The 18,596-nt window shown below is 42.8% G+C and overlaps 1 protein-coding gene across 1 annotated transcript in view; it reads right to left on the bottom strand.

Moving 5' to 3' along the window:
* A2ML1 (alpha-2-macroglobulin like 1) overlaps positions 1-18,596 on the bottom strand; it is a 32,915-nt gene that overhangs the window by 2,066 nt on the left and 12,253 nt on the right. Inside the window, 23 exon segments of the mRNA XM_088025701.1 lie at positions 115-134; positions 137-204; positions 354-481; positions 647-862; positions 4,015-4,229; positions 5,230-5,397; positions 5,981-6,050; positions 7,546-7,705; positions 8,058-8,139; positions 8,305-8,446; positions 8,448-8,482; positions 9,908-9,991; positions 10,356-10,407; positions 11,275-11,396; positions 12,682-12,808; positions 12,939-13,167; positions 13,856-13,976; positions 14,373-14,464; positions 15,780-15,889; positions 16,435-16,495; positions 16,497-16,564; positions 16,656-16,706; positions 17,493-17,660. Of these exon segments, the coding sequence (XP_087881827.1) occupies positions 115-134; positions 137-204; positions 354-481; positions 647-862; positions 4,015-4,229; positions 5,230-5,397; positions 5,981-6,050; positions 7,546-7,705; positions 8,058-8,139; positions 8,305-8,446; positions 8,448-8,482; positions 9,908-9,991; positions 10,356-10,407; positions 11,275-11,396; positions 12,682-12,808; positions 12,939-13,167; positions 13,856-13,976; positions 14,373-14,464; positions 15,780-15,889; positions 16,435-16,495; positions 16,497-16,564; positions 16,656-16,706; positions 17,493-17,660 (2,589 nt within the window).

The following is an 18,596-nucleotide window of genomic DNA, read 5'->3' as shown; positions in this document are numbered from 1 at the left end:
TCTGATGCACTTTTGTAGTCCCCTGAAACAATGCAATCACGGGTTGTATGTGTATACCACGATGCCCACTTCACCAGCTTTTTAGGGATAATGTTAAATGCAGAACAGACTTACTAACTGATTGGTGCCCTCCATGGACTGAACCCGGAAAGCATCTTCACTTCTACAATGGTCATATTGGAAGAGCTGTGACTCCCTACATAACTAAGGGTAGAAAGGAGCACATCAGTGTGAACCCATTATTTTCCTTCTTAGTATACTCTGTATCTGCAACACACACACACACACACACACACACACACACTCAGCTTCTGTGATCCAGGTGCCCCCACCACCAGCTCAGCTTTTCTCACCTGGTATGGATAGCGAGCGTCAAGGATTAAGGTGGAATAGCTTGCTCACATCTAGCTTTTCCCATTTCCACACTAAGACTAAAGGTGTCCGCAAATTTAGGAGGGGGGATATGGTATTCCAGCACCATCTAGCAGGGGGAAATAGAGAACAAAATCACAGTTGGGAAGAACTTTATCGCACAGTCCAAACGATTCTCTTTACAAATAAGATAGAGAAAAGGTTCCAGTGGAGGCAAAGTTGCCCTCAGACTCTCCTTCCCAATGCATGCTTGTTCTCATGGACCACTGCTTACCTGCACATAGATGCAGCCCTGGCCGGAGGCCTCCAGGGTGTACACCCCAGGGACATTGGGCAGAGTCTCCTGCTGAAGTACCAACCGGTTGGCAGCCTGAATGTTGAAAGCGTGCTGGAAATTCTCAGTGGATGTTACAGCCAGGTTGACTTCCTCAGATGACACATAGGCAGTAGTGGTGTATTTGGCGAGAGCTTGGAGAGCAACTACAGTATCCTAAAGGGAACAATCGAACATTCGCTTACATTCCGTGAGCCACTGGCATTAACCTCCAACAACCCTATAAACTACACGTCTGGTGGTTGTTCTCCAGCTGGGACGATACCTCCTCTAAGTAACTAAGAAGCACGTTCACCAATGCTGTGGAAGCTAACATAGAAATCATATCTTGCCTGTACAGAAAATTGCTATCAAGCTAGTATTAAACATCTATAGGTCACTAGGGTATTTTCCTATTCATATGCAACCAAGCCTAGCTTCAGAATGGGCTAGGGTTAGAAGCAAGTGGAGAACTGTTCAGTATACAGTTTGCAGTTTCCTTATTTGGAGAGGAAACAGCAGTGACATGATAGCCCTAAAAATTGCCCATTCTTCAAAGTTATTTAGCTGTGTAATGATCTTCTATGGCACAGCTGGGATCCTTTCTTGCAAGCCAAGGCTTCCTCACCACTGTGCCATGTGACAATCTTTCTTCATTTGGGTATAAGACAGATAAACTGCCACTAAGAGAGCATGGCATCATGTGGTTGGAACTTCTCCATTCTGAAAACATGATTTATATACATTACAACTAAAGGAAAGACAAAAAAGAATGAGATGTTCAGAAAATTGTTGTATTTTACTGCTACGAGTATGTCTACCTGCTCGACACTTTGTACAGTATCTACAGAATCAAGGAACCCCACTTTTTCCTCTCCCAAATTAAAAAGAACAGTTGTATTTAGACATCATACTGTCATATAAAAATAGGAAGACAGGTCGCCTACCCTGGGGAAGTTGTGAATCGGTGAGAGCTGTGCAGTTAACCATCTACAAACAACTTTTTTGTCTACTCTCTGTGAATGGGGTCCAAGGAGGTCCTTATTGCTCGAATATGTGGAAACAATTCAAGAAATAGGACCTCAGTGGTGCCTGGGTGGCTCAGTCATTAAGCGTCTGCCTTTGGCTCAGGTCATGATCCCAGGATCCTGGGAAAGAGCCCCACATTGGGCTCCCTGCTCAGCGGGGAGCCTGCTTCTCCCTCTCCCACTCCCCTGGCTTGTGTTCCCTCTCTCGCTGTATCTCTCTCTGTCAAATAAATAAATAAAATCTTAAAAAAAAAAGAGAGAGAGAGACCTCAACATTAACTGAAAAACCCATGTAGGTGCCTTGTGACTTCTAATAGCTAAGGATTTTACTGAAAAACAATTTTGACATATATTGTCACTGAGTGTTCTAAACATTTCACCCACTGCTTTCTAAAATTGTATATCATAATTATTTAGGGCTCAGCAAGAAGAAGAAAGTCCAAGAATTTCCTTGAAGTAAGGAAGCATAGTACCATATAATTAAAAAAATTCCAGTTAAGTCTTTACCATATTCAAGCTCAGTGCTCTTGACATCTTTACCAAACACTGTATCAATTAAAATCTATTCTGTTTCCAGGTCTAATTTACATGTTACATCCTCAGTGAAACTGGCCCTAATTTCAATAAGTCAGAATATAATCTTCACAAGTGAATTGGACATGTATTTAATACCATTTGCAGAACAAATGAATTAATGATTACTCTCTTCATGATCATTTAAGACAATTTTTATGATGGTATTCGAATTCATCATGCAATTCTACCTTTTTTCCCTTACTGCCACCCAACTAATTCAATTTCTCCTTACCCCTAACCTAGGAAAATGAAAATAGTGTCCTTATCTCTTCAAATCCAGTGTCTTCCTCCTCTAAGTCACCCCCTACACCAATAACAGGTCAATCTTTCTGAAACAAGGTTAAAAAAAATTAATAGCTCCTCAGAATTGGGCAAAATGTTGAGTCTGATATGAAAGGGCCTTCATGGTATAAAGCTGCCTTAACTTTCTAAACTGAAGTCCCATTATGCTTTAGCTAACCCAGTTTTCCCAACAGTCATTCTATACTTTTGCAAACTGTTGTCTCTGCTCAAGCCATTTCCTCCTCCTTTCAATAGCTGTCTCTCACAATCACACATACCCTTTTATTTTATCTATCTAATCTAACCTATTTTTTAAGTAGATTCTTCTCCCAATGTGGGGCTTGAACTCAGAACCGCAAGAAGAGTCACAGGCTCTACCGACCGAGCCAGCCAGGCATCACTACATATCCTTCTAGATCTATCTCAAATGCCATGCCCCTGAAGACTTTTCTCATCCTTCAAGTTGATATAAGCTCTCTCCCTTTTGAAATGCATTATTTTGTACCTTTTGTATCTTTCTTATGTTATATAACGAAATCCTGCTCTGTAATTATAGAACTTTTCCTAACTTTACTTCTAGTTTGTAAACTTTTTATTATTTTTTTAAAGATTTTATTTATTTATTTGACAGAGAGAGAGAGAGAGCACAAGCAGGGGGAGCAAGAGAGGGAGAAGCAGACTCCCTGCCGAGCCGAGAGCCAAGAAGCGGGGCTTGATCCCTGGGCCCCAGGATCATGACCCAAGCCAAAGGCAGACACTCAACTGCTGAGCCACCCAGGCACCCACTAGTTTGTAAATTTTATTTAGAGTAAAGATTATATATCTTATTAGCTTCCCAATACATTCAATAGTAGAAGTAAATCAGTAAAACCTTGCTTTTATGCTTCCAATCCCATAATTAGCCTCCTAATCTGTTAATCTATAATTTAGCCATAATTATATATGTCCTATTCACATGTAAAATATTGATCTCAAGATGTCTCATACTCTAAAAAAAGAAAGAGCATTAAATGTATATAGTGCTATATATGTGTTCATACATCCCAGTGTTATGAATCTTATTATTTTTCACATGCTTTTTCTCCCTCCCTATAGACTTATAAGTACCTTCAGGCGCCTGGGTGGCTCAGTCGTTAAGCGTCTGCCTTTGGCTCAGGTCATGATCCCAGGGTCCTGGGACCGAGCCCCACATCAGGCTCCCTGCTCTGTGGGGAGGCTGCTTCTCCCTCTCCCACTCCCCCTGCTTGTGTTCCCTCTCTTGCTGTGTCTCTCCCCCTAAAATAAATAAATAAAATTAAAAAAAAAAAGAATTATAAGTACCTTGACCTAGACGTCAAGGGCAACAGCTTTGTTTTGTTGTTGTTGTTTTCCTATCTCCACAAAGGACCTAATCCTACCTGATAAAAAAGAATGGAGTTGGCAGTTGGAGAGGAGGCTATTTACCTGAGTAGAACAGAAGCCCCCATATGCATTACGTTGCTTGGCCAACCAAGCCACTATGGCAGTGTCCTTGGCAATCTCCTTTTGAGTCAGGCTGGCTGTGCTAAGCTGGGCCAGTAATACATATGCTGTCAGTTCCACATCTACAGCCTCAGGCTGAGACCAAGGTCTGGCATCCACTGACGGAGCAGGCTTTGGGCTCCAGTGAATGGACTCTCCTATGGAGAAAGAAGCATAATTAGGAAGGTCTTAAAAGGAAATGATTTCTCGTATTTAATTTGTAAATGCTGCACCTTAGAGCAGAGCAAGTACCAACCAAAAATTAAGCATGAGTTAGAAAAAAATATTTCTCAAAATCTTCTGATATATTGGCCATAATGTTTCCATAGGGATGTGTGTGTAGAGCGATACATCATTGCCCAAGATGAAGCTGAGAGGATCAATAAATGCCTCCAGCAATTACATGAAAACCACTCTTGTTAATTTATAAATTCTAATGCTAGTGGAGATAGGTCAGTAGGAACTTATAAGAATCTTATGTGTTTGGGGGCATTTTTTTTTTTTGGCTTAAAGAATTTTAAGTCTAATTTTTCAGCCTTTATTTTACTTAATTAAAAGTTTAACTTTTTTTTAAAGATTTATTTATTTATTTGGGGGCGGCTTGTGCAAGTTGGGGGTGGGGCAGAGGAAGAAGGAGAGAGAGAGCACGGAGCCTGACACCGGGCTCGATCTCACGACCCTGAGATCATGACCTGAGCTGAAACCAGGAGTGGGACCCTTAACCAACTGGGCGTGGAGCTTGCTTAATATTCTCTCTCTTCCTCTCCCTCTGCCCCTCCCCATCCCCATCCTTCTCTCAAAAAAAAAAAATAAGCTCTAAGTTTCCAAGTTTAACTCTTACTCCATCAATCTCAGTGATCTCATATCAAAGAACTGTTAAAGACCTACAAAAGGGTGATTCTACAACACCCATAGGTCTTCTGACTAGCTTCCACCATCTCGTTCCTCTCCATGCTAAAAGTATAACAGTGCCTTTTAAGGACTTCCATGCATTTTCTCACAAAACTCTCAACAATGATCTAATGACTTCACAACTCTTCCTAAAAGGAATCCTATATATGATAGAATTTATGTGGGACTATGGAGACTAAGGAAAATTATAGATAACTCACAGCATATTTTCATAATTTCAAAAAACTCCTAACATGGCTAACATACCTGAGATGATAGCTTGCTGGTCTAACTTTCCGAGAAGAGCGTTTCTGATGTCCATCTCCCCAGCCACAGAGAAAGTATAAGCGAGGAGGGCTTGTGTGTAGAGGCTGGTAGTGGAGGAAACCGAGCCCCTGAGGCACTGCAGACCCTGACTCACCGTCAGGTCCTGGAAAGTGAGAGGAAGAACTGAATTCATAAGGCATTCCTTGGGAAATGGGAAGTGATAAGGAAGTCATTATATCCTTTTTGAGTTTACAAGGGTGAACAGGGATTAAAAGTCGGTGAATTAGGGACGCCTGGGTGGCTCAGTCGGTTAAGCGGCTGCCTTCAGCTCAGGTCATGATCCCAGTGTCCTGGGATCAAGCCCCGCATCCGGCCCTCTGTTCAGCGGGAAGCCTGCTTCTCCCTCTCCCACTCCCCCTGCTTGTGCTCTCTTGCGCCCTCTCTCTGTCAAATAAATAAATAAAATGTTAAAAAAAAAAAAAAGTCGGTGAATTCCTCTAGAACGAGGTGCAGAAGGAAGGATATAAAAAGGAGCTAGACGGGTCATGGTCCTGGAGTCCCGGGATCGAGTCCCGCATCGAGCTCCCTGCTCAGCGGGGAGTCTGCTTCTCCCTCTGACCCTCCCCCTCTCATGTGCTCTCTCTCTCTCTCATTCTCTCTCTCTCTCAAATAAATAAATAAAATCTTTAAAAAAAAATAAAATAAAATAAAAAGGAGCTAGAGCCCCCCCTCAAATAAATAAATAAATGTGTGGTCTTTCCCATCTCCAGCAATGCCGCTGTGAGGTACGCCATCTGGGAAGACTCATCACCAACGCCGCCCTAGAGGGTGCCGGCGAGACTCGGCCAGGGCGGCAGCCAGCACAGTGTATGTAAGAATTGTGTGCAGTTTGCAACATTGTGTGCGTCCCCTCTGAATGGGTGGATTACTTCAACAAACGAGGGGATAAGGTGAAAATCTCTTCTTCTCAGGTTCTTACTGAATCTGAGCCTCCTCAAACGGACATCCTCTCAAGAAGGACCAGCTTATTCTCCAGGAGAGATTAGGTGACACCTGCCCTGTTTAATGCCTTTCACAGAAAGATATTAGCAAGTTTTTAAAAACAGCTAATCTAAACTGTCATCCTCATCCTATAGTAAGAAAACACAAACACTTGAAAGATTAAACGGCTTGCTCGAGATTACACAGCTAGTAAGCAGCAGGACTAGGGTGTGAACGCATGGCGTTTAACTATGGAGCTCCTGCACCACACCACTAACCTTGCTACACAGGTGATGGGTTTCTTAAAAGACTGGCCAGGTCTGGTAAGAAAGCCCTGGCTTGTGCTCCTCCCAGGTGTATTTCACACAGTGCGTAAGAGGAGAGAGCCTTGGAGGGCACTGATAAAATCTTGCATAAGGAAAACTAATGAATTCTATACAGACTTTTTTTTTTTAATGCTCAAGATTTTTAATCCAGGCCCGGGAACAGCAGTGTAAATGATTTCTCTAGTAACATACACACAAATCTTTCTTTCACTGGGTATATTCTGAATTGAACAAATTCTCTGGAAGCATCAACACCTCACCCTGTGTTTGGGAAGGAGGGTAGGGGCAATGTAGTGAACAGGCCAGAGCAGGGCCTCTGGAGTCCAGTGGCTGTGGTTCAAATGACAGTCCTTTCATGCATTAGCATTCACCTTGGACAATTCACTTAATCTCTGCACATTAGTCTCTTCATCTGTAAAATGGGATTAATAATGACATACCAGCAGCTAGCTCATTAATTTGTTGTAAACATTAAATAATATCAAATAAACGAAGTACTTAGAACAGTGCCCGGCACATAGTAAACCTCTTACAAAAAACACTGGGCTGCCTATCAGTCCTCCCCAGAGCAGATGGGCTTGCTGCAGATTTAGGGAGATAGTAAAAAACCCAGAGAACTAGTCCAGTGGTTCTTACACTTCCATGAATATCAGAACCAACTCGAGGGCTTGTTAAAAATACAAATTGCTAGCCCACACTCCCAGAGTTTCTCAGAGTAGGTTGGGGTAGGACTGGAATTTGCATTTGAAACAAGTTCTCAGGTGCTGTTAATGCTGCTGATCTGAGGACCGCACCATGAGAGCCATGTGCCAGTACACATTCCCATTCTACAGACATGGAAGCTGAGGCTCAGACTGGTTAAGTATAGTGACCAAGGTCATCCGAAGCCAGGCCTGAGACCTGAAGAACACTGACTCCCAAGCTTATGCTCTTTTCATTCTGCTAAGTCAGAGGTGCAAAGTCCTCCCAGACATAGTAGTGGGTTGAAGGCCCGGGGGCAGATTTGCACCTTCAAAGCTGCGTGAATGAGCGAAGTTCCCACATTGGCGTAGCAACTGCTGGGGAGCTGGTTTACTGCCATCCACTTGAGAGCATCTTGGATATTATTGTCATCAATGAAGATGAATTCTTGAGCTTGGCCAAAGCATTTGGTGACAAACGCTGTCAGCCTATGTGGGTAAAGAAGGAAGTGTGGCATGAAGGGGGATTTCCCAGCAAGGGTACAATAGTTCTACAGTTTATTTTGGTATAGTGTTCCAGAAGGGGATTAAGGCAACATAATGCCATAGGAGCCTAGAAAAGGGAGGTCTTAATGGGCATTAATGGGGACAAGAACTAGGGAAGCACAAAGTCAGGGAGAAGGGTGAGGGGCTTGACCATACGTGAGGCTGAAATAAACAATATTAAAGAGGTAGAGAGGGTGGATATAAGAAGGAATGGGGTTAAGAGGAGAGGTAGAGGAATAGTTTCATAGGCCCAGGAATTATGTTCTGGGGTACACTGAGACCTGGGCAATATTACCATGTGTTTCCATCTCCATCCTGCTCCCCAAAGGCACTGTATGAGCCATCGCTGTGTTTGTACGTTAGCTCCTTCTGGTACCCTGGGAAGCCAGATATGATGTTAGATCACAGGGACAACTTCAAAACACATGCTTTCAAGGCTTTCAAGGGTGCGGGACACTTCAGGGGGAATTCACCTGTATCTTATTAAACTATCATTAGGCTCTAGAGAACGTGTCCAAGAAGAAAAGATTGAACCCACTCACCTAGCTTCAGGAAACCCACTGCCCGAGACCTGATTTCCTCAGTGAGCAGCCTTGCCTTCTCCAGGTACTGCAAGACGTAGATTATGGGAGCAAACAAGACCATGTTCTGCTCCCCACAGCCGTTTGGCATCTGTACCAGATTGTTCTAGGTTCTGCAGGGCTGTGCCCATAACGTCTCCTGAGATCCAAAAGGAGAGAGAGAGTGATGATGGTAGTAGAGAGAAGAAAGAAGGAGCCCTTGTGAGTTACTGTCATTCATTTAACAAACATGTATCAGCAACCATTTAGTTGAGTACCCACACTGTGCCTGGGAGACAATAAGTCAAATACAGTCTTTACCTCAAAGGATCATAATCAGAGGGGCAAACAATGACAGAACACTGCAAGTAAAATTCATTATAAACAATTACAATATAGCACTATAATCCTGGGTTCGTACAAGGTGCTAGAGTACACAGAGAGGTACATAGGCTACCTAAGGCAGTTCAGGACTTTTAAGAAGACATGTCACTGGGGCTGGTGAGTGACCTAACAAAACCTGCAATACTTAGACTCAATCTCTAAGTCCTCCGCTGCTTATAAATACATTATCTTCCAAAGCACCACAATCCTGCCACCGTTTTCCAGGGATGGCTACTGACCCATCCATATATTTATTTTATAAACCAGTAAGTCTGACATAAGTGACCCATTAAGATCTGCACTTTAGCCATCAAGTTAAACTCAAATCTATAAATACGTACTGAAGGTCAGCTATTTGGCAGGAACTGTACTGGGACCAGAAGTAAAAAAAGACATGGCCCTTATCCTCAAGGAGCCCACAAGGCAGTGTGAAAGACAGACGTAGACAGTGAGCTACACTACAATAAGATGAGTGATGTATGACAAGTATGAATCAAATACAGTCCAAATAGAGAAATTTTAACCTGGAAGGGATCTTGGTAGGGGATAAGAATAAAGAAATAATCTAACTCGTCCAGGGCTCCTACTATCTGCTAGATATTATGGTGGAAACTTTATATTTAATTTTTACACCAATCCTGAGAGGTAGGTTATCATTAGTGTCTTGCAGAAGGGGGAAAAAAGCATCAGAATTGTTCACTTATTTATTAAAGGTCACGTGGTTATCGAATGGCACAACTTGGATCCCAACCCAATTTGGTATGATTTTCAAGCTCAGGCTTTTCTACTCAATCCCTCTCCTTGCCCAGAGGAGTGAAGTGTCCTATCTGTGTAAATATGGTTTTATCTTCCCTAACTATACTCAAACACATAAATTCCCCATTTTTTAAATGGCTGCTACAAACACTGTGTTTCTCCTCCACTCAATTTATAGACCACCTGAACCTAAATACGTACGAAACTTCACTGATCTTTAACTTCCTCCTGTCCAGACTCCTGTTTTTAACTATCATATACATCTAATCCCACATGTACTGTTACCTACAGGGTATATTTGCCGACTATATAAAATAAGCTCTTCTGTCACTTCTAATCTAACACGACTTCCTTCAGATAGGTCCACAGGCCCCAATCCACTCCATGTTTTGGCAGATTTCAGCCCCACTTTTTTTCTTTTGAGCAAGAATCTCTGGCTATTTACCCAGAACCGTAACATAAGCCTTGCTTGAATCAGGAACAACATCCACAGGGATCTCTAGGGAGATGGACTCTGAAGCCACTTGTCCTGTGAGAGGCAGAGAAAAGGAGAAAGTAGAGAAGGTGAACATACTGCGAGTTCAAGTCCAAACCATAGAAAAACTTTCTATAATCCAGGGTTTTCTGTACCCAGTGCTTTCTGTGGGTTGGAGGCAAAATTTTTTTAACCTGTTCATAGTGTTCTCTGCTGAAAATAAAGTCCCAAAAAACCCATAATCGTGTTGTAGGTTTTTTATTCTTCATCCTGTCTCTCAGCTAATTGGCCCTATTAGGGGATAGCACCCCAGACTCTCTCCTACCCCTTCTTTGCTACGTATTCCTCACCTGGCCTACAAAAATCTCCTGTTGCCAATAGGGATTCTCAGCACCAACCCCTCTCTGCATTCACCCACCTTTTGGGCAATGCAAGGAGCTGTATGTCTTCTCCACAAGGACTCCCTCAGGCTGACATGAAGAGAGACAAAGGGTGGAAACAATGCAGATGAATGTCAGGGCAGATGGCACTGAAGCAATAGGAAGGGGAAGGGAAACGGGGAGAAGGGGCCCTCCCTGTGTCCTCAGGGCTTCTCAGAAATGGAGAGAACAGAGCTTCTCTTAGAAGCTCAGGAGAACTCCACTTCAATGCAGGAATGGGCCTATCAATAAAATTCTTTCTGAGCAAGGGCTAGAGCTAAGGACAAGTTTAGGAAATTCCTAAGAGGCAGGATCGACAATGGGGTTCATAATGGGATAAAAAAGCAGTTAATGATGATATTAGAGACTTTAATAAGAGAAACTAACATTCACTGAGTGTACCAGGTACTGTATCAGGCACTTTCATAGAGCATTGGAATGGGTTAAGCCAATAATTAAGGGCAGAAAGGGGCCACAGAAGAAGGAAAGTGAGAAGGTGAGTTACCTGACTGAAGTTGGAGTCAGACAGCTGTGAAAGACTAACCGTGTGGCTAGACGTACACAGAACATCCCTGGGGTGACTGCTATCTCTACCTCTGAAGCTAGGCCTGCAGAAAACTCACAAAAAAAAGAAAGAAAGAAAGAAAGAAAGAAAGAAAGAAAGAAAGAAAGAAAGAAAGAAAGAAAGAAAGAAAGAAAGAAAGAAAGAAAGAAAGAAAGAAAGAAAGAAAGAAAGAAAGAAAGAAAGAAAGAAAGAAAGAAAGAAAGAAAGAAAGAAAGAAAAGAAAGAGAGAGAGAGAGAGAAAGAAAGAAAGAAAGAAAGAAAGAAAGAAAGAAAGAAAGAAAGAAAGAGAGAAAGAAAGAAAGAGAGAGAGAAGGGAAGGGAAGGGAAGGGAAGGGAAGGAAAAGAAAACTCACCTTGACCAGAACTGGTTTGATGAGTGTGTCACTCTGGCCCTTTGCTGGAATGAACCCCTTCTGCCCCTCACAGAGTTCATTGCTGCCCAGAATCTTAGTAGTGACGGTAAAGTTCACATGACCTGCAAGAAAGAAGGGGAAAGGAAGGCATTAGCCCTACTGCCAGAGGTACCAATGAGGTCTCTTCCCCTCTAGACCAGTGCTTCTTAAACTTAACAACATGCAAAGACCTGCAGATCTTGTTAGAATACAAACTGAGTCAGTACTTCTGCAATGGGGCCTATATTCACATTCCTAACAAATTTCCAGGTGATGTCAGTAATACTGGTCCAGTGTGGTAGGCAGCCTCTAAGGGCCCCCGATGATCCCTGCATCCCAATATTTACACTGTTGTGTAAGCTCCTCTCAGAGTGTGGGCTGGACTAAGCGACTTGTTTCTAAGAGGATAGGGCAGAAGCAATGAGATGCCACTTCTGGGACTAGATTATAAAAAAGACTATAGCTTCTGTCTCGGGTGCATGCTTTCTCTTGGGCCACTTGCTTACCAGGAAGGCAGCTGTCCTGTCCTGAGGCAGCCCAGTGGAAAGATTCATGTGATGAGATACTGAGGGAGGCCACTAGCCCACAGCTGAGGCCCAGAACTGCAGCCTGTGAGGTACAGAGGCTTTGGGAGGACCGTGGAAGTGGATCCTCTCCCAGTCAAGTCTCTAGATGAGAACACAGCCCTGACAGCATGACTGGTATTTCATGACAGACATTGAGCCAGAGGCACCCTGTTGCACTCTGCACCTAGATTACTGGCCCATGGAAACTGGGTGATCATAAATGTTTTGTTCTTTTAAGCCTGTAAGTTGTTGGTTTTGGGGTTGGTTTTTTTAAGATTTTATTTATTTCTTAGAGAGAGAGCATGAGCAAGGCTCCATCCTGGAAGCCCAAGATCTGACCTGAGCCAAAGGCAGACACTTAACTGACTGAGCCACCCAGATGTCCCAAGCCTCTAAGTTTTAGGGTGATTAATTAAGCAGCAGTAGATAACTATACATCTCAAGACCATACTTTAAGTTACCAGGGTTTTATCCTAAGAGCAAATGACATCTCAGGGTTTTTCTGATGATTAAATGAGTTACCACATGTCGAGCAGTTAGAATAGCAGCTGTCCCACAGTAACTATTTGATGAGTAACATGACTATATATATCCCTTGTCCTGGCATAAATATTAAAAGCTCCCCTTTTCACACTCAAAATTGTTTAGTTTGGATAATTTTTTGGTCATCAAAGAGCGGAGGCAAATAAAATGAGAAAGAATGAGAGAACAAAGCAAATGTAGGAGAGGAAAGGATAAAGTTCTCAATCCCTGAGCTTTTGCTCTATGCTTTCCCTGCTCCTCTATCGCTTCCTTCTCTTACCCAATTTGGTAGCTGTGATATTCCAGTGATAGCTTTTTGCTTCATCAGCACAGAGATAGCTGGAGCCCCGAGAATCTGTCCATGATTCCACCTGGTACTTATCTGATGTACCCAGGTTAGTCTGAACCTGCAGATATTTAAGAAATAAAGGGTCTGAGTACAGGAAACAACACACAGAGGCTTAGGAAAATGTGGGGGTGGAGACACATCCCATCTCTTTCCCAGGGGCATCTGCTTCCTGCATCCCCAACTCTTACCCTGACGCAGTCCTTCAGATAACTGAAGATGGTCACAGTAAGGCGAAAGGGTTCCCCACAAACTACCGAGTAAGGGAGTGTCAGTTCAACAAAAAATGGCTTGAAAGCAGTCAGTCCAACAGTAGGTGAAAGACCAAAGCCTCCGGACTGGGAGGTACAGAAAGTCATGGCCTTCCACTCGGTGATGGTGTCAGGAACGGTGACATGGACAGCCTCCCTCCCAGAGTCACTGTGAGAACACAAGAACTCAGGTGAGGCACAGAGCAGGAGAACATTGTGATTTAAGCTATAAATTTACCTACAGAAGTCATTTGTTGCTGTTGTTGTGGGGGGCGGGGTAAAAAGGCAACTGAACTGAGGAACATGCAAATCTCAGAGTGTGAACGTTCAGGTGAGCAAGGATGTATGAATATGGGAGAAGGGGGGGTGTCTGAGGATGTGAGGGGGTGAATGAGAGTGGGGGGGGCCCGTGTATAAACATATCTGAAAGAGGCCAGTGCCCTCTGAATCTGGGAGGGGTTTTGATTTGCATTTCTCTGATGATTAGTGATGTTGAGCATCTTTTCATGTTCCTGCTGGACACATGAGCCTTGAGGTGAGAGGAGGCTTGTCATTCCTCTGGCTTGTCAAAATGAGCAGGTAAGCAGTGGGCAGGAACTGAGGTCAACACACGTCTTTACGTCTCTTGGACCTGGACTCCAAATGCACTGTCTGCACTGTGTAAATGTGGAGACATGTGAGTTCGTTTTGAGGGATTGCCTATGATTGCCTCAGAATTCAGGGAAAGAAGCAAGTTCCCATGTCCCCATTAAACTCTCTTGGCTTGAGACTTAGATTCATTAGAAATTATCTGAGTCTGAGTTTTCTGCTGACTCTCCCACTGTACAATCTTGCTGTACCTTTGAGGCATCACTTACCCAGTAGGAAACAGATCCCAGAGCCAAGTCTCCAGGAAGTATTGGCGGACCTAAGAGTTCTCTGACTGAAGTGATGAAGATGATGATGACTCAAAACTCTCCTCACCAATACCATAATTTACTAAGGAGAGCAAGAATAAGGGAATTGGGGGGAAAACAGAAGACTTCTGTTGTAAGACAAATTGAGGCAGAGGGACTACTACCAAGAAATTTAGAGGGAAACAGAGAACATCCAGTCAGAGACAAGGAGGAAGACCACTGAGGAACTGACTAGTCATAAGGCCATCAGGGGGAAGTGACAGATGAGGAGGCTGGGCCAGGGGATGAATAGGTAAGGGCTTCAGGCTTCAAAAGTTCTCCCCAGGGAGAGAGATCCGGCTGCCTGCATCTATGACCCACAACCCATTGCCATTCTGAGGCTAGAGGCTCAGTGCAGAAATAGGAGGCAAAGAGTAAGTTTTCAGAGTTCCATGATTTAAACATCTCAGAGAATCCACAAGCCACCCAGGTAGCTTACCTCCAGACATTGCAATGCTGTATTTTAGAGACTGTTGACTGCAATCTACTGGCTTCTTAATTTTGGCATTGGACAGTATTTTCAGGCCCATGCTGTGAGAGGCACCAAAGAAACCAGAGAGTGAAGTGTTAGGGTGGTCCCCTCCCTTACTACCAGGGCATCTGCCTAGGAATTCCACCCTCAAAGGATTGAACCAAGACATTCTTTTCCTATTAATTGTGAGACTGGTGGTTACTACCCAATACTCAGCCACCAAGGTTTTGTTTGCTTCTGTCAGCTAATGTGAAAGGCCTTCAATTTTTTTAAATATATACTTTGCAAAATGATCACCATAGTAAGTCTAGTTAACATTCATCACCATATGTAGTTACAAAAATTTTTTTTCTTGGGATGATAAGTTTTAAGATCTACTCTTTAGCAACTTGCAAATATGCAATACAACGTCAACCATGCTGTCACCACGCTGTCTATTACATCCCCAGGACTTATTTATCTTATAACTGGATGTCTGTACCTTTTGACAACCTTCACTCATTTTGCCCATCCCCACCCCCTGCCTCTGGCAACCACCACATTGTTCTGTGTACCTATGAGCTTGGTTTTACTCTTGTCATTGTTTTGTAGATTCCATGTATAAGTGAGGTCATAGAGCATCTGTCTTTCTCTGTCTTATTTCACAAAGCATAATGCCCTCAGGATCCATCCATGTTGTTGCAAATGGCAAGATTTCATTCTTTTTTTATGGCTGAATAGTATTCCAACTTATTTCATTGTCAAATATGTTTAACGCTTCTCCCAAATATTAGTCACTGTGCCATTATTATTCAATTTAGACTGAACTTTCTGAGGGCAGGAACCATATCAGCTCAGTTAATTCAACAAAAATACGTTGAGTATTATGAAGGATCAGTCATTAGAATAGAAAGATAAACAAGACATGGTTCCTGACTTCAGAGACTTCCTGGTCAGCCTTGGGCCACAGCATCCCCACTTCTACTCACAAAGTACTCAATTTCTACTCATGTAGTACTATTTATAATAATAGTAAGAGAGCTCTGGTCTACCTTTCCTCATTTTTCCTTCTTGGCTCATTCCATGGAAATCAGTTTTTTCAGGGACAGAAAGAGGCTGCACACCACCTCCCACAGTAGCTCTCTTCCAGTGCAATCAGGCAACTGGGCCCCTTCTTCAAGCGTAAGGACCAAGAGAGGCTACCTCACATATCAGGATTTTCTTCCAAGATTTTATCTCTTCAGTGCCCACATGAGTCTCTCTGCTTTTTTTAGATATGGACTTTCCTTCACCCTCCACCCCACCACCATTGTTTCTATAAGAACAAAATGGGTAAGAACATCTACCTGGCAAAAATGGAAAAGGTGCATGCCTTCAGAGAACCAAGTCCTCCACATAATTGAGAGGGGCTGAGGAGCATCCCAGGAGCCAGACATTGGACACTCATCATATTCAGCCACCTGATAGGGGTAGTGACCATACCAGAATGAGAACATCCTATAGACCTGAAATAGGAGTGGAAAAGGAAATAAACTATTAACACAGTGAAATCAGTTGAGAAACTTCACTCAGATTCTGGTGTCACAGTTCACTGCTCTTGTATTATTTCTCTTCATTACTCCAGAATTCTTCCTATATTTATTCCATCATAATCTCTTCCTACTTTTTTTTTTTTTTTAAAGTAGGCTACATGCTGGGCTCCAATGTGGGGCTTGAACTCACAACACCGAGACCAAGACCTGAGCTGAGATCAAGAGTCAGACACTCAACAACCTGAGCCATCCAGGCACCCCATCCCTTACCTACTTTCTAAATTTTGATCTCTTTCTCACCTTTTTCAATAATTATCTCCTATTACAAATTTCCTACCTCTATGTCCACATGATCCATGCCTTTCTCATACCATCATTTGACCTTCATTTCCACACCAGCTTTTCTACCACCTTATGGTGGTGCATTATTTCCCTCAGACTTTCTTTCCCACTCCCTGAAACCCATCTTTTATTCTAATTCAGTCAAAATGTCTTCTCTGTCAACTCCCTCTTCCCACCCCATTAGCAGACTTCTCACAGAATTGTTGCTCAGCTGTCTCTGGCCTAAGTAGTAAGACACTCATCCACAGCCCGGACTGCACACAGGGACCCAGGCCTAAGTAGTAAGACACTCATCCACAGCCCGGACTGCACGCAGGGACCCAGGCCTAAGTAGTAAGACACTCATCCACAGCCCAGAATGCACGCAGGGACCCAAGAGCTGCCTGTGTAGCTGTACTTCCACATCTGCTCCTGGAAGGTGCTGGGGAGGTGAGAAGCCAGAGGAAACCTGTGGAAGGGAAAAGTACAACTTAGGGATCAGGTCAGCCTGGAGAGAAGGGGAAACAATGTAATTTGGATCATCAGCCAATATGCCCCAACTCTGGTATTCAAGCCCATTTCTTCACTTTTATACTGATTTTTTTTTTTTTTTTTTTTTGTAAAGTCTAGCCCTTTTAGAACTCCTCTCTGCGGTACAATTGGAAAAAGTGAACAGCGTAGCACAGAATAACATAGAAAGTTTGAGACAAAAACTAGAAAGAAAGAATAGCTTTATAAAATATACAATTTCCCAGCATGACTTTTTAAACAATGGGAGATAGATTTCAACAAAACATACTGAAGACTTAAATACAATAATGACATCCACTTCAATATGATCTTCTTATTTCCCTGCCCCTGCCTGATTGATTGATATTTAGATTGATTATTAGATTAGATTGATATTAGACTGATTATTAGATTGGTATTTAAAACCAAAAAAACCCTGGGGCACCTGGGTGTCTCAGCTGGTTGAGCATCCTACTCTTGGTTTTGGCTCAGGTCATGATCTCAGGGTCCTGGGATTAAGCTCTATGTCGGGCTCTGTGCTCTGCAGCGAGTTTGTGTGAGATTCTCTCTCCCTCTCCCTCTGCCCCTCCCCCATAAATAAAGAAATAAATCTTTAAAAACAAAACAAAACAAACTTTTGTCAACTGGGAAGCAGGACTGGTGAGTGATGTAGATAGAATTACAAATGAGGGAGGAGGGGAGAAAAACAGGAAAAGTTTGAAGTTTTCCCTCAGGGAAGCCTTACCTCCAGAGAAATATCTCCCCCATTCCAATTAACTGTATCCAGCTTAAAGGGAGCAAGGCCATCATTGTCAGTAGTTAGGGTCTGGTGGATGGTTCCATTTATGCCATATATCACCAGAAATACTGAATGATTCTTGAGAAGGGAGCCCTCATGGCCCCTAACTCTTATCTGGGGAATGAAGGTTACTGGGGCATTAGAGTTAGGTTTGGAGTAGGTTCAAGTAAGAGGTAAAGTGAGGTGATAAATTCTAAGAATACATTTCAGGAAAGAGTCCAGAAACAGGTAAATTTGATTCAAGCATTGGAAACTAATATCTATGAGGAAATGAGAAACAAACAGAAGTAGCTCAGCCTGGAGCAGAAGTAGATTTGCCATGTAGCTAATGAAGCTTTAGGACCCTTCATTTACATAGGCCCCTTCCAAGGCTCTCTGTACGTTATTTTGCTTTAATTTTTTTAAACAGAGTCCCCTTCCACTCACAAATTGTATAATCCTTAGGCTCTAAGAAAATCTGGATCACTCTTGGTCTAGAGAAAAGATGACTAAGGATGGTTCTAAATGGATCTAAAAATATACAAGGTTATTGTGTGGAGCAGTTATCTGGAAGTTAAAAAAGATGGATAGATTGTTAAGTATGGGAAAGAAGACACAAGTGGAGCCTGGCTGGCTCAGTTGGGAAAGCATGCACCTCTTGATCTGGGGGTCTGAGTTCAAGCCCCACATCGGATGTAGAGATTACTTAAATAAATAAATGTGGTGGGTTTTTTTTTTCTTTTTAAAAGAAAGAAAGAAGACACAAAGGAATTTTTAAAATCTCTGAAGAAACTGCTTAAGGAGCTATGAATGGCCCTCTGTCAAGGAAAGTTTAACATTAATCTTGCTTAGCTGAGGAGCCACACTAGGTGATTTCTCTACATACCTTGCAGGTCTAAAATTCAAAGATTTGAACATTAGATTATGAACCCTTGGCATTGGGAAAGGCAATAAAGTCACATTAATACTCAAAGCCCATCTCATGTGAGATTAAGAGCAGCACAGCATAAGGAATTAAGAGTATATACTCTGGATGCAGGCTGCCTGGGTTTGATCCTAGTTACTACTTAC

Source organism: Eumetopias jubatus, unplaced genomic scaffold, assembly GCF_037043125.1.
Source record: "Eumetopias jubatus isolate StellerSeaLion01/CBP00866 unplaced genomic scaffold, mEumJub1_p1.0 scaffold_8, whole genome shotgun sequence".
NCBI lineage: Eukaryota > Metazoa > Chordata > Mammalia > Carnivora > Otariidae > Eumetopias > Eumetopias jubatus.
Note: the sequence above shows the minus strand (reverse complement) of the source record. Positions and strands in the feature narration are given on the sequence as shown.